The sequence below is a fragment of the Pomacea canaliculata genome, linkage group LG14, assembly GCF_003073045.1.
Source record: "Pomacea canaliculata isolate SZHN2017 linkage group LG14, ASM307304v1, whole genome shotgun sequence".
NCBI classification, from domain to species: Eukaryota; Metazoa; Mollusca; class Gastropoda; order Architaenioglossa; family Ampullariidae; genus Pomacea; species Pomacea canaliculata.
Window position 1 is genome coordinate 3,100,270 of NC_037603.1, and position 14,495 is coordinate 3,114,764.

The following is a 14,495-nucleotide window of genomic DNA, read 5'->3' on the forward strand; positions in this document are numbered from 1 at the left end:
ACTGGGTCTCGATATTTGGGGGTGTCTCTTCGTCAAGTAGTTCTTGGAGTGCTTGAAATCTGTTGTGGACTGCTGTCTTGTATTCTTCTTTCTTCTTGGGGTCTTTCAGGTAGTTCACGTTGTATCTTGCTTTTCTTCTTTCGTGGTCTGTCCAGTTCTTCTTCAGCTTTAGTTTAAGCTTTGCTGTCACAAGGTGGTGGTCGGACGCCACATCTGCTCCTCTCTTGACCCTGACATCCATCAACGATCTTCTGAACTTTTTTGCGATGCATATGTGGTCTATTTGGTTCTCTGTCACATGGTCTGGTGAAACCCATGTTGCTCGGTGGATCTTCTTGTGTGGGAACACGCTTCCACCAATCACGTAGTTGTTCATGGCACAGATGTCAGCAAACAGCTCCCCGTTGTCGTTCATGTCTCCTAGACCGTGTTTCCCATCACTTCTTCATATCCTGTATTGTCTGCTCCAATCTTAGCATTGAAGTCTCCCATGAGGATATTGATGTCTCTGTCACTCAGTCTGTTCAGGATGCTCTGCAATTCGTCGTAGAAGTGCTCCTTGGCGTCTTCACTGCTGTCGTTGGTTGGGGCATAGCACAGGATCACATTCATCTTTAGTCTCTTCTTCTTTGTAGAGAAGGACGCTGTGATGAATCGGGGACCTCTTGCCTCCCAGCCAATAAGCGCCTTCTGTGCTTCCTTCTCCAGCATGAACGCTACGCCCTCTGTGTGTGGTGCGCCGTCTTCCTCATGCCCCGAGAAGAGGATCAGCTCGCCTGTTGCCAATCGCTGTTGTCCTGACTGCGTCCACCTAGTTTCACAAAGTCCGAGGAGTGACAGTTTGTAGTCTCGCATTTCTGCTGCTATCTGGGCTGCCTTTCCTGCCTCGAACATAGTTCGCACGTTCCACGTGCCCATGGAAAGTGTTTTCCTGGTCGATAGAAGGTGGTCGGTGTTGTAGCTTCCGAAGATCGGCTTTCACCGCAACACGTCATACTCCCTCTAGGTGAAGGCCCTTCCTCTTCCAGGACTGTTGGCCATTGTTTTGCTGTTGTCGATGTTTTTGTAGCAAGGGTTTGTTTTACGGGGTGGGGGTGCTAGCCCCACGCCCAACCCTCCTCCTTTTTCAGCCGGGCTTGGGACCGTCCTTGGCGGAGTTATTGATGTGTGTATACAACTAAAACAGACATCAAAATACAAATATATTATTAGTTTTAAACATATATATAAAGATTTGTGTTCTTCTGTGGTTATTGTTGCAGATGAATCTCTGGCAATCAATGTCTTGTGTGGAGTCACAGCTGGTGTTGTGTCCAGTACCATCGCTAACCCAACTGATGTCTTAAAAGTAAGGCACTGAAATATTGAATACAAAATATAAAAGAGATATATAAAAGATAACAAATATCAGACAAAATGGTGCTGCTAAGCTAACAAAATAATTTAGTGCATTACTTATTTGCTATTTGATTTGTTTTAATCTTTGCTTAAACAGCTAGTAATGTGAATATTATGATTGACTTGATCCACCATGTTATTTCTCAAGGGTAAAAATTGAAATGATTTAAAAATTTGTAGCTTTGTTAGTACATGTATATATAATATATAAAATCATATCTACTTCTTCATTTGTTTTTAATATTTTCTGTAAAACTGCTATTAATTGTTAACTGCAGGTGTAAATTGATGAAAGAGATAGTTGAATTGATTCTTAGTAATTTAAGAAGATGGATTTAGAATGCTTATTCAGAGCATCTGTGTGCACCAAGACTTAAAATATATATAAAGAAATATAAGGTATTGAAATTTCATTGACCATTTGACGGAGATCCAACTACCATGATAATGTATCTCTACTCCTGTGTGTGTATGTATGCCTGCCCTTGTGAGCAAAAGAAAAATTTCTGTCTTGGGTCTCCTCAACGGACAATAAAGTCTGATTTGATTTGATTTTGAAAATGCAGTTTACCCTTAGGAATGATTTTATCAATAATCTTTCTTAAATCTCTGCTGTAGGTGAGAATGCAGGCGACTGGGACCCAGTCTGCTTATGACAACATGCTTAGTGCTTTTATCAAGATCTATCGCACAGAAGGTGTTGCTGGGCTCTGGAGGGTATGGTGTTACCTACATTTATTTCCTTCCATTTTCTTTTTTTTCAATTGAAATCGCAAGTTATCTTGTGATTTCCCTATGCACTTGTTTTACTGTGAGATATTAACACATGGAGCATGTATATATGCAAGTGCAGTTACATTTGCTTAGACATGCTCATAAGCTTTTATTCACTTGATTAATCTCTAGTTCCTATTTCATTCCTTCAAATATAGTAACAAGGTCCTCACCACCAAGATCTTTAAGGTTTTCTTCCTGTTTTAAAAATTGTTTTGTTACCATTAGTTTATTGGCAAATCATGCCCAGACTGTTTTTAATTGACTTTTTTCATTAGTTCCAAATCTGAACATAAAGCTTTTTGCATTTGCAGTTAGAATTTTTTTCACTTGACAGGGTGTGGGGCCAACTGCTCAAAGGGCAGCAATAGTAGCTGGTGTTGAGCTACCTGCATATGATCTGTGCAAAAAACATATAGTGCAATCAGGATTAATGGGTGACACAAAGGAAACCCACTTTCTGTAAGTATAATGTAAAAATATACAAATATCACTGCTGTGTGCACATAACTTTGTGCCTAATACTTTATCATCAGGGTCTGCATTTATCTTGCACCACCTATGCTTAGGCTGAAAAGATACTGAATCTTTCATATTGTGGAATCATTTTTGCTAACATTGTTGCTTATTTTATGGTCAGAATGCAGTGTTTTGTTAAGTCAAGATTTGAGAGTAGAATAGAATCTGGTAGTGTTTACCTCTGCTGTTAATAGGAATAATGAAATGACTTGATTGCTGGCGTCAGGCATGAGAATTAATACCCTTTTTTTTTATCACATAACTGAGTTTAAGGGCCTGTTTAGCTTTTATGAGTAGTAAGGAAAAGAGAAAAGATTAATCATCCTAGAGCTAATGATATTGACTCTACTGGCATGAAGTAGAAAATTGGTGTTGAAAGGAAAGGGAGCAATCATGTCAACATTTCCTTGCAAAATTGGAGCCAGTAAATATTTTACCTTATAATCACCAGCCAGTTAATTCCAAGGCCTGATCACTCACAATGCTCATTTAGGGTTTTAATTTACTGTCTAGATTGTGTTAATGTGACCCGTTCATTGTAGGGCAAGCTTTATGGCCGGTCTGGCAGGCGCCATTGCTTCAAATCCTATTGATGTGGCCAAAGTAAGTGTCTCGTTCTTTTGCATTCCTTGACTGCTATTATTTTTCTCTCTCTCTGCAGTGAATTGTAGCCTTACAGTTTAATAAGAAGCGTATATAAAGTATTTATGAATAGGAGTACCGATTACATTTAAAACAAAAATCGCTGTATTGACATTATGTCTTGAAAGTCAAATGACTTAACTGCCATATTTCACACGTATGAATAATAAGAGCAGTGACTTGAGATACGTTAATTACCCATTCTGTTCCATATTTATGGGCATTTCATTCTTGATACTGGTCAACTTTGCTTGATAATATCTTCTTCAAAGAAAGTAGACAGCTAGGGTTTATAATATTTGCTGGATGGAAAACAATCTGGACTAAATATGGAAAAAGAATGCCTGGGTTATTTGTGTTGAAAATAGGAAAACAAGGTCTGTAGTTTTATGGGATCTGCAAGCCTGAGATCTCATAGTCCACCTTAGGCTGTGGACAATAAGGATGACAGATATTGATTGATGAGATGCTTGGATTTTGATATTGTGCTAAACAAGAAATGTGGAGTTAATTTATGTTCATTATTCCCCTGCAGAAAAGTCTTTGCCTTATAATCTGTTGCCATCTTTTCCCAACTATGTAAAAGGAAATATTGAAATTGTGTGATAGATGTAGCTTGTTAATGTTATTGAAGTATTAGCTGTGAGGATTCTTTATTTGTTCATTCTTTCTCTACGTATGGGATAAACACTTACTGTATTGTTAAATTAAACCCTTATTCCTAAGTTGATGTTACAACAAGAAAACATTTGTGATTTAGATGTGGTAGATGACATTTGAGTTTATAATTTGCAGACATTTCTGTGGTAGACAGTAGCATTCTATTACTACTACATAGAATTAGTGTTTTAGCCAACACTTTATGTGGGAAACTATTGCACGTTAAAGAGGTCTTTCAGCATACATTTATGTCCACAGTACTTGATAATTTTTGGAACATATTCATGTATATGCTTTAATAACTTTTTCCTTGCAAAATTCTTATAACACATTTATAATTTTTTAATCAAAGTGATATCAGAACTGAAATTCTTGCAACCAGTGTTTCACATCAGGTACAGGTGGAATATATTTGTCTCTATAATCATTAAGAACACAGTTGCACCATATAGGTGTATAGGTGGACTGACTGCTAAGACCAACACTTAGCCTCCTGTGAAATTCTCCACAGTTAGTCTCGGCAAGGTTAAACCATGAAATGAGGCTAAACTAGAGGCTTTATGCAGACCAGCCTTCTTTCTAATAGTTAACTTTAAAAAAAAAATCTGCAAACAGTCCATTAATACAAATTGTGGTTGCACAGATAGGAAAAGTTGTTGATGAAAAGTTCTACTTTAAAATGTATTTTTTTGAAAAAATTCTTATTGGACTTGAAGTGGAACATTGAAAATGTTGACGCTACAATCCTGCAGGTCATCTAAGTGTCAGGGTTTGTAAACATGACCTAGAAATCACAGACTACAATATTAACACTTAAGACAGATATTTGCAGACTCAAATAATACATATTTTATATTTTAGCCTTTTTGCTTCTTTTTTTTGGTCCCTTTTGGTTTCTTGTGAATCACAGTGGCATTCGTCTTAACTGTCACTGGCTGGATGGTTGTTATTTTCAAGGTCATAGATCAAGCAGCTTTCTGCTTACATGGTGGAGAAGTTTGGCGTTGAAGAGCTGGCGTTTCCACATACCCACAACAATGAGGGCAGATGGCGGGGCACGAGGGGAATGGCGTGCCCTCGCACACGCCAGCATTAGTGGGTCTTGGTTAAGTTACCTCCCCTGTTGTTTGCATTAGCAGATCTACTTGTTTACTAATTTTTTTCTTTTTCTTTCATGAACATTTTGGAGGTATGCTTATGAATGAATGACTGGAGAGTTGCAGTTCTTATTTTCATCGTGACCACAGATGCCTTATTAATGTGAACTTTCAGATGATTGTAAAGCACTTAAAATAAAAAAAAAAAACTGGCAGCTTAGGACCATGTATTTTTTTAAGAGTACCAAATTTGCCATAGATAAAAAAAAAATTATTGTAAAAGCAGCTGTTTAAAAGTTGTTCAATGTTCTTTATGAATGGAGCTGTTCGCATTTTTTTCAAAAGATTTTATACTAAGAAAAGATTCCTTATGACATGCTAATGACTGAAATAGGTACGTTTATCCTCTGGAGGTAACATGAGCATTAAGAATAATGTCCAGTAACACTCTGCTGCGATGTGCTAGGATACAGTAGGCATAGGTTATGCATGGTATGTAGGCAAATATCAAGAAATAATGGTTAAGAAGTCTTCAAAATGTTGATAGAAATGGTCATTTTGGTTCTTGTTGAGACAAATTTAAAAAGCTGTGCTTGTCAAGGAGATGTTGGTGCATCCATCTTTGGATTTGTAAGTTCTGTTGTTGAGCTGTTGTTGCTCAGTTTGTGGCAAGGATAACACTCGTAGACACATCATCATTTCTGTCTGTTGTAGACACGCATGATGAACCAGAAAAAGGTTAAAGTTCAACTCGGCCCCAGCAATGCTGGAACAGTGCAAGTCCTATACACCTCGTCTATGGACTGCATTGTACAGGTAAGGAACTGTATTCCTCATTTGTCAGACTGAAATGAATTAACAAATGCAGATAAAAGATGTTGTAGTTTTAAATGCATTACCTTACTTTTAATCAAGTGTTTTTCTGGTCCATGCAGTAAAGCTGATTAACCTATTTCTGTAATTAGCACATCCCCTGTGGGACCCCGGGGTATGCTTGCCTAGCAAGCATTGTAAGAATAGGGTCCCTGCCATCCAGCCAGGCATGTCGTAAGAGGCGACTAAGGTGGACACCTCACCTAGAGGTAAATTAGGTTGTGGTAGGGCTAACAACCCCACCATGTAAAAAAAAGTATGTTACAGAAACTAAAACCAGAGAACTCGTCACAGATGGCGGAGGTAATGAAGCACACCAGGTGACTGGACTAATGACGGACGACAGCCAAACCCGAAAGGGAGCTGGCGCCCCGACAGTGGATTTACTGAAGCCGAGGCAAAAGTTGAGGGTGGGGTGCTGGAACGTCCAGACCTTGTACCAGACTGGCAGGATGCTCCAACTAGTCAAGGAGTTTGACAACTACAACTTGGACATCCTGGAGTCAGTGAGGTCAGATGGACCGGCACGGGAAAGAGGAGACTAGCGTCAGGACATACCATCTTGTTCTCAGGAAGATCAGACGCTCAGCACTCTGAAGGAGTAGCTCTACTCCTCAACAAGAAAACGGAAAAGGCACTGCTGGAATGGAAGCCTTATGGACCTAGGCTTTTGAGAGCAAGATTCCATTCAAAGTACACCAAGCTGACAGTGCTAGCCTGCTATGCACCAACAATGACTCTGAGCAGAAGACAAGGATGCTTTTACGATCAGCTCCAAGCAGCCTCAGAGAGCGTTCCAGCCCATGACATGTTGCTCATCATCGGCGATCTCAATGCCAAGGTGGGAAGTGACAACACCTGCAGGGAGCATGTCATGGGCAAACATGGAATCGGAACCATCAATGACAACGGAGAGAGACTGGCAGACTTTTGTGAAGAAAACAACCTACTGATTGGTGGCACACTCTTCCCACACAAGACATCCACAAGGCAACATGGACATCACCAGATGGATCACAAAGAACCAGATAGACCATGTCATCATCAACCGAAAATGGAGGAGCTCACTTCAAGATGTTAGAGCCTACAGAGGAGCAGACGTTGCCAGTGACCACACTCTTGTGATAGCCACAGTTTCCCTGAAGCTACGTCGATCACGAGGAAAACAGGCACGTCAGCAGAGAGTGGACTCTGGCAAACTGAAAAATCCAGTCATCGAAAGGGCCTTTGCTATGGAAGTAAAGAACAGGTTCCAAGCACTAGGAGACCAACAAGAGATGACCTTAGACGACTTCAATCGAGTCTTACAGGAATCAGGAGAGAAAATACTGGGCTTCCAACGGAAAAAGAAAGAACAGTGGATCAGAGAAGAGACATGGAAGAAGATAGAAGAGAGAAAGTCAGCCAAACAAAGAATCAACAGCACCAGATCTGAACGCCTGAAAGAACAACTCAGACAAAGATATGCAAAACTAAACAAAGAGGTAAAGAGGATGGCAAGAACCGACAAAAGAGACCACATAGAGAAACTGGCAGATGAAGCAGAAAATGCAGCAAGTAAAAATGACCTGAAGACACTGTACAAGATAAACAAACAGCTAAACAACGGGTTTAAGAACAGTGATGTGCCAGTGAAAGACATGAGCGGTAATGTCATCGAGGGAGAGGCAGAAAAACTACAGCGCTGGAAGGAACATTTTGAGTCGGTTCTGAACAGACCAGATCCCCCTCAGCTTGCAGACATCCAGCCAGCAGCTATAGACCTTGACATCTGCACAGACCCACCAAGCCTGGAAGAAGTGACAGCAGCAGTCAAGACAATGAAGAGCGGCAAAGCACCAGGGCAGATGGAATAACAGCAGAGATGTTGAAAGCAGATATAAATGTGACAGCTCCCAAGCTGACTGAATCTTCAAGCAAGTTTGGGAATCAGGGCAGCTCCCTGTTGCTTGGAAGACAGGGCTCATCTTCAAGTTACCCAAGAAAGGAGATCTTGGAGACTGCAATAATTGGAGGGGCATAACACTTCTTTCCCTCACCAGCAAGGTCTTCAGCAAGATTGTTTTGTCAAGACTGATGGCAACCCTTGAGAAAGACCTCCGACCACAGCAAACAGGATTTCGCCCCTGAACACATCTTCATTCTGCGACAGATTCTGGAGCAGAGCAACGAATGGAACACACCGCTGTACATCAATTTCATCGACCTGGAGAAGGCTTTTGACAGCATCCACCGCGAGTCCTTATGGAAGATCCTGAGGCATTACGGAGTCCCTGCAAAACTTGTTCAGGTCATTGCAATGCTGTACAGCGATTTCAAATCCCAGGTTGTCTGTGACACGGAGCTCACAGACCCCTTTAACGTCAGCACCGGGGTGAAGCAGGGCTACATTCTGTCGCCGTTCCTCTTCATCCTGGCCATGAACTGGATCATGAAGACTTCCACCGACAGTGAGAGGAGAGGGATCAGATGGACCATGACTATGACAGCAACAACAACGCTGGAAGACTTGGACTTTGCTGATGACATTGCTCTGCTGTCACACCGCCACCAAGACATGCAGGGAAAAAAACAAAGGCCTTTCTCAGAAACAGCTGGAAACCTTGGCTTGAAGGTCAGCACAAAGAAATCGAAAAAGTATGAGAGTTGAACGCCAGAATCCAAGACGCATCAAAACTAAATGGAGAAGAGATTGAGGAAGTTGACAGTTTCACCTATCTTGGGTCCAAAATGTCAAACACCGGGGATGCGGAGGTGGAGATTCGAGCCCGACTGGCGAAAGCCAGCCAGGCCTTCGCCTCACTCAGGAGCACATGGAAGGCAAAAACATCAGCCAGAAGATCAAACTGAGAATCTTCAAGTCAAATGTGATCAGCACCTCCTTTACGGATCAGAATCCTGGAAGATGACCAAAACCATCAGTAACAAGCTTGACGTCTTCCAAAACAGATGCCTCAGGCGCATACTTAACATCTTTTGGCCAAATACATCAGCAACGAAGAACTCCACCGAAGAACTGAAACCGAGTCCATCACCACGCAGGTTCAACGAAGGCGTTGGCGATGGATTGGACATGTGCTCCGCCAGCAGACAGCAGACCTTTCCAGAGTCGCCCTACGATGGACTCCAGACGGCCGAAGAAAACGAGGCCGCCCAAAGGAAACTTGGAGAAGAACAGTGGAAAGGGAGATGAAAGGAAAGGTCTGGACATGGGGTCACCTAGAGCGGGTTTCAGCCGATCGACATCGGTGGCGGACTCTGGTTGAGGCCTTATGTGCAACCTGATGCACGAAGAGGAATAGATAGATAGTAATTAGCACATAAGCTGCTTGTTGTAATTTGTTGCTGTGATTGCTGCAGTGGCAAAATGATTTTGTATTTATTGTCATGTTGCAGACAGTACGCACAGAAGGTGTGATGGCATTATACAAGGGTTTTATACCAAATTGGCTTCGACTTGGGCCATGGAACATTATTGTATCCTTTTATTTATTTTACAGAGAAGAAACAGTTTGTTTTGTTTATAGGATTTTTTGTGTGTGTAAAGCCATTTTTAAAGGAGCAAGTATTTTAGAAAGTTACTGTAGACCAGTTTCATGCTCTATCTAAAGTAATTCAAATGATAACACTCATTTGAAAAGCACTAGATTGGTAGGAGTTTCTTTGTTGTATCTGATAATTATGTCCTTGACACTAATCAGTTCTTTATGACCTATGAGCAACTGAAAAAGATGTACTGATGTTAGCAGCAGAAGGTGCAATGACTTTCCATGCTGACCCACAAATGTGAGATGTGGATTTGACATTTTATGGGACAGCTTTTTATCATGTTGGCCATGGCCACACTTTACGTACTCTGAACAAAATAACAGCCTGCACTGTGTGCACATTCCAACAGATCCTCAAAGCAAGCTAGTGGTCATAATCTGCCACATCTTAACAGCACAGTCATGGAAGGCTGCTGTATGGCTTTTGAGAGATGGAGACAAGCATGCAGGTGGCTATGGCACAACTCAGAGGCTCTCAGGAGATGGCGATATTGAATGCTGGATCATTTTGTGTCTGTCCATGGATTTAGGCATCTAGACTCATGAATGTGCATTTAGGACTGCTTACCTTTCAAGGTCAGGCATTCATAAATACTCAGTTCCGTCTGATTACACAGATGAGCATGGTTTAAAACTACTGTGCACATTATGGGCACTTGTGCAAGAAACTATGCAAACATGAAAGAGTAACTGATATGCATAATTATGTTTTCTGGCTACATTTTATTTATGTTGTGAACTGAATGGTTGTTTTAAAAATGCAGTACATTTGTGCATGTCTGAGTTTTATTGCCAGTGTAAATATTTTGAAAGATCTAATGCAAAATTATAAATGTCTCAGCTGCCAAATGCTGTGAAGTTTTGGTTAAAAAAAAATTAAAAATTCCTGATAACCTAACTTTAAAGGCATATATTATTTGTTTTAATGTTCTCCAAAATTCTTGGGCATCGTCTGTGATTCTGGGGCTCATATTGTTGAATACACTTAATATTACACATTGTATAAGAACTATTCTTTATATCTCCACATAGCAACTTCTTGCCAGGATATAGTTTTAAAAATATCTTGAAATGGGTTGTAGAGGAAATTCATGTCCAAGGAGGATTAGTTTAGGTCATGAAAGTATGAACAAGGATTTGATAAAACTGAAAACAGGGTAAGTCATAAGACAAAACTTTCTATTTAATATTTATGAATGTTCCCACATAATATCTGTATTGAAAATAGATCTGTCACCTTTGAAATAATCTGAATGTTATGTGCTAAGGAATAAACTGCCATTTAGAACTTTATGAATGACTGGTTTTCTTATTTTTGAAGCAGTTGCTTTTTGCATGTGATAAAATTAAAATCATACACCCCTCCAAAAAAAACCCCATCATCTTTAAGATTGTTTGGTTTGAAATTACATCAAATGATGACCTGTATACCTTTCATCGTTGTCATCTTACATCATTTAAGGACTGCGATATGCATCACCAACCATTCTGGCAGATTCTGAAGATTTACACCTGCTTTGATATGATTTGCTTATAACTTGGCTATCAATATACCATGTAATTCAGATACACTTTATCAGCTATAGCTTTTTCTTAAGCAACTCCATGGAATACCACATATTCTTTATCTTTTATTATTCATACGACACAAAAATCTCTTGCTTTCTGACAATCATTATAAACAATGTCATCTTGTCCAGTGCATACACAGCAAATTATTTTAAAACCACAGGCATACACATGCACAAAAACTTTTGCATGCTACATCCTTAAACCACATTAGATCTTTACAAGTCCAATGAAACATTTTTGAAGAGATATCTTAACATTTTTTTTTACAAGCAGAAAGACACATTTTAAATGGCAATTTCATATGTCTTTGCACATCATAAACTCTTCTCATTATTTGTTGACATGTAGCTATCTGCCTTGTGCCACATCAACCTGTCACCATTGTTTCAAAACAAATGACGTTTTAAAGGTCTTATATATTTCATGAATAATAATAAAAAAAATTATAAAGACCTGACTGCATCTTGATTCATTACTGCAAACTAATTTTTTTTTTAATATCTCACATAAAGCTCAACAAAAAAGAAGGGTTTGCAATTTTACCAAATAACTAAACCACATGAGAGCTTTACAACCTAGGTGGAAGATAGTGTGCAGACTCAGAAATATGCTTTAGAGTTCCCTGAACATGGCTTTGCCTCGATGATGAAACATGTTGAAACCTCCTCTGTTGCCAAGCATGTCCCAAGTCCTACAAAAGGTACATGATAAGCAAAACAGGATATTTTGGAAAAAGAGTTGATTGTTAAGGTAACATATGACCAGCTTACAATGTAAAAAAAAGCTGTTGGTTAAATATACATATTAACAGCCATTTGCTCCAATTCCTTTGTTTCTCTAGTCCACTTTAAGTGACTTAAATACAAAACACAAAGCAATATATGAAGCCTTACTGAAGCGTTTCCCACTTTAAAACTGCAGCTCAATAAAAACTTACTTATTTTCTTGCTCTGCACTTGCTCGGATTTCTTTGAAGTTACCTGCCACATTGACAACTCCATAACATGTGAGTAGAAGGCCCAAAATACACTGCAATAAAATCTGAAAACAAGCAAGCCAGATAAAATTTATTATCTATACAAATGCAAATTTCAGCGTTATTCAAATGGTATATGTAAATGAGCGCCTGACTGATGCTGCAAAGAATAATTTGTTTGTCCTTGTCTTCCTTCTAGTTCTACTACTTCGAACGCTTCGGATACCTTTAAGACTGAGTGAAGAAAATTCAGTAGAAGAACCCTTCTCAACAAAAGTAGGCAAAACAAAATATATACGTTTATTTAAATTTACAGGCCGAACTTCCACCGTCCGGCAGAAAAGAATGGTTCAACATGAGGGAGAGAGGTTAGAAGGAATGCGTTAATCATCTTCCACGGGTCAAAAGCATTCTTTCCCGCACTAAAGGAGAAGTTTGACGGACGATTTTGATCTCTCTCTCATATACACACACAGCCTCACTGAAATTTATTACTACGTACATCGTGAGGCAGCATTGTAAACTCCTGCTCAGTTAGTCGAAGATATGTCCGATCTGAAAAGTAAATAGAAAATGTTTTAATAGTCAATTTTTCTACACATAAAAGACCTTCCGAACTTTGCTAAAAATAAGCAATTACTCACGCTGAGCAGCAGAATACGCTGCGTGCGCTAAAGCTATTAAGCCTAAAAACACACACAACTTAAACGACGCCATTTTGATATGCAGTTTGCTGACACGGATCCTGCGTAAACTTTCATACTAATTTATCTTCACTTTTAAAATGTTCGTAAACTGTATACATCTAAATAAAGTCATTAAAATTTGTATAAACCTTGTGTCTAAATATTTTAGTATTATTTTGGTTGTTTACGACATTAGTTTCCCTAGTTACACTCTTTGGCGTCATATGATCACATGACTGTCACGTGAATATGTTGTTGCTCGTGCGCAGTGATGTGGTGAAAGCTCCGCAAGACGGATCGGCGATGATCAAGGAAAATATTAAACAGCACCGGTACATATAGGTATACAACCTTGACGTACCCCTACTATGATACGAAGTACTCTCCTATTTGTTTATCATCAGTACTTCACCCGTGGAACTGTAATACATAATAGCGCTTGGTGACGTTATAAAGTCGTAAAAATTTTAATGTTAAGAATTATAATTATATATAGGAATAATTGGGATCCCAAGGAAGGAAACAATAATGAGATAGTTTACTGAAAGGAGAACAAGAGTAACGGTATATATTTTCTCTCATTTTCTTTTTATAACACTTATATATTTACTCCGACAACCATTTCCAACTGCGACGGTAGATGCGTTGATCGATGCTGCTGACATATCTATATATCCTACCGTTAATATTCGTACCGCACAACTAGCAAGTTCTGCATTGACAGCAAAATCGAGCGATGTATTCAGTGATAATTTAGTAGAAGCTCTTGGAATCTCGAGGACTGGAGTCCATTTATCAGGCAGATGACCCGGCCTGTTCCTTTATCAACATTCGGAACACGTAAGAACTTAATTTGATGCCACTCTTCCTTTTGTCTGTCACTCCAGTTGCTTGCAAACACATGCATATTCTTTTTCATTCAAGAAAAAAGCCAAGAGAAAGTTTTGGATCAGCTGAATTGTCTTCCAGAATCGTAGTTGCTCCAAAAGTGTTAAAAAAAACTCAGAACAGATAACAATTTGAATATTAGAAAAGCAAACAAAGCAGTTCTGAGAATACATCATGGTACACTGACTAATGACGACCCAGCAGCCATATCATGAAGGATCCTGCTGTTTTCAGTAAGCTTGATTTCACATCAGTTTGCACTAAATTGAAAAGCCTGTGATATCCCTACGTTTTCAACTCATTGACTGATACAAAAACACCAGAGTTTGGATACTAATAAACCTGTAGAAATCTTTAAACACAATATCCAGACTTACTAAAGGAATAAAAAATCCGGAAATGTCAGTAATGATGTTATCATTTTTGCCAAAGACCTAGCTGATCACGGCGCAATACCTTACATGAGATTTGGAAACATTTACATCACTTAGGAACTATTGTGAACAACCAAAAATATCTATTTAATCAGCTGCAAGTTAAATTCCATATGGATTTATTTTCACATCAGATAGCTTACAATCCAATCCTCAAAAGATAAATGCCTTGAATAAAGCAGCAATTCCTGCAAATGTACCATAAATTTCGGTCTATTGAGCAAGCGCTCATGTATCTAAGCTGGACCCACTAACTTTTTTTACCTAGCTGGTTTTTAAGCCGCAACTATATACAACTTGAAAACTGCATCACAATCTCGTTTTTGGCATGATGTGCAGGGTGTGTGCTTCAGCAACTGATCTGAATTAATGGTTCAGTTATGGACTTGTATATAATACAAGTTTGTGGTTCAACTTTATTGGCTTTG

General features: G+C 39.3%; 2 protein-coding genes across 7 annotated transcripts in view; one reads left to right on the forward strand and one right to left on the reverse strand.

The window, feature by feature from the left end:
• Nucleotides 1-10,804, forward strand: part of LOC112555435 (kidney mitochondrial carrier protein 1-like) — a 28,618-nt gene extending 17,814 nt beyond the window's left edge. For all 6 annotated transcript variants that reach the window (XM_025223842.1, XM_025223838.1, XM_025223839.1 and 3 more), the window contains 7 exons: nt 1,263-1,348; nt 2,017-2,115; nt 2,510-2,634; nt 3,234-3,294; nt 5,805-5,906; nt 9,360-9,440; nt 9,665-10,804. In XM_025223842.1, coding sequence (XP_025079627.1) covers nt 1,263-1,348; nt 2,017-2,115; nt 2,510-2,634; nt 3,234-3,294; nt 5,805-5,906; nt 9,360-9,440; nt 9,665-9,703 — 593 coding nt within the window. In that variant the 3' untranslated portion in view covers nt 9,704-10,804. The remainder of the gene's footprint in view (nt 1-1,262; nt 1,349-2,016; nt 2,116-2,509; nt 2,635-3,233; nt 3,295-5,804; nt 5,907-9,359; nt 9,441-9,664) is intronic.
• Nucleotides 10,805-11,122: 318 nt separating this feature from the next.
• LOC112555439 (membrane magnesium transporter 1-like) lies at nt 11,123-12,821 on the reverse strand. Its single transcript, XM_025223845.1, has 4 exons — nt 12,704-12,821; nt 12,562-12,614; nt 12,021-12,124; nt 11,123-11,774 (listed from the first exon to the last, which is right to left on the reverse strand). Exons 1-4 carry the CDS (start codon nt 12,774-12,776, stop codon nt 11,696-11,698), a joined length of 309 nt encoding a protein of 102 aa, XP_025079630.1. The 5' UTR covers nt 12,777-12,821; the 3' UTR covers nt 11,123-11,695.
• Between the last annotated feature and the right edge of the window lie 1,674 nt (nt 12,822-14,495).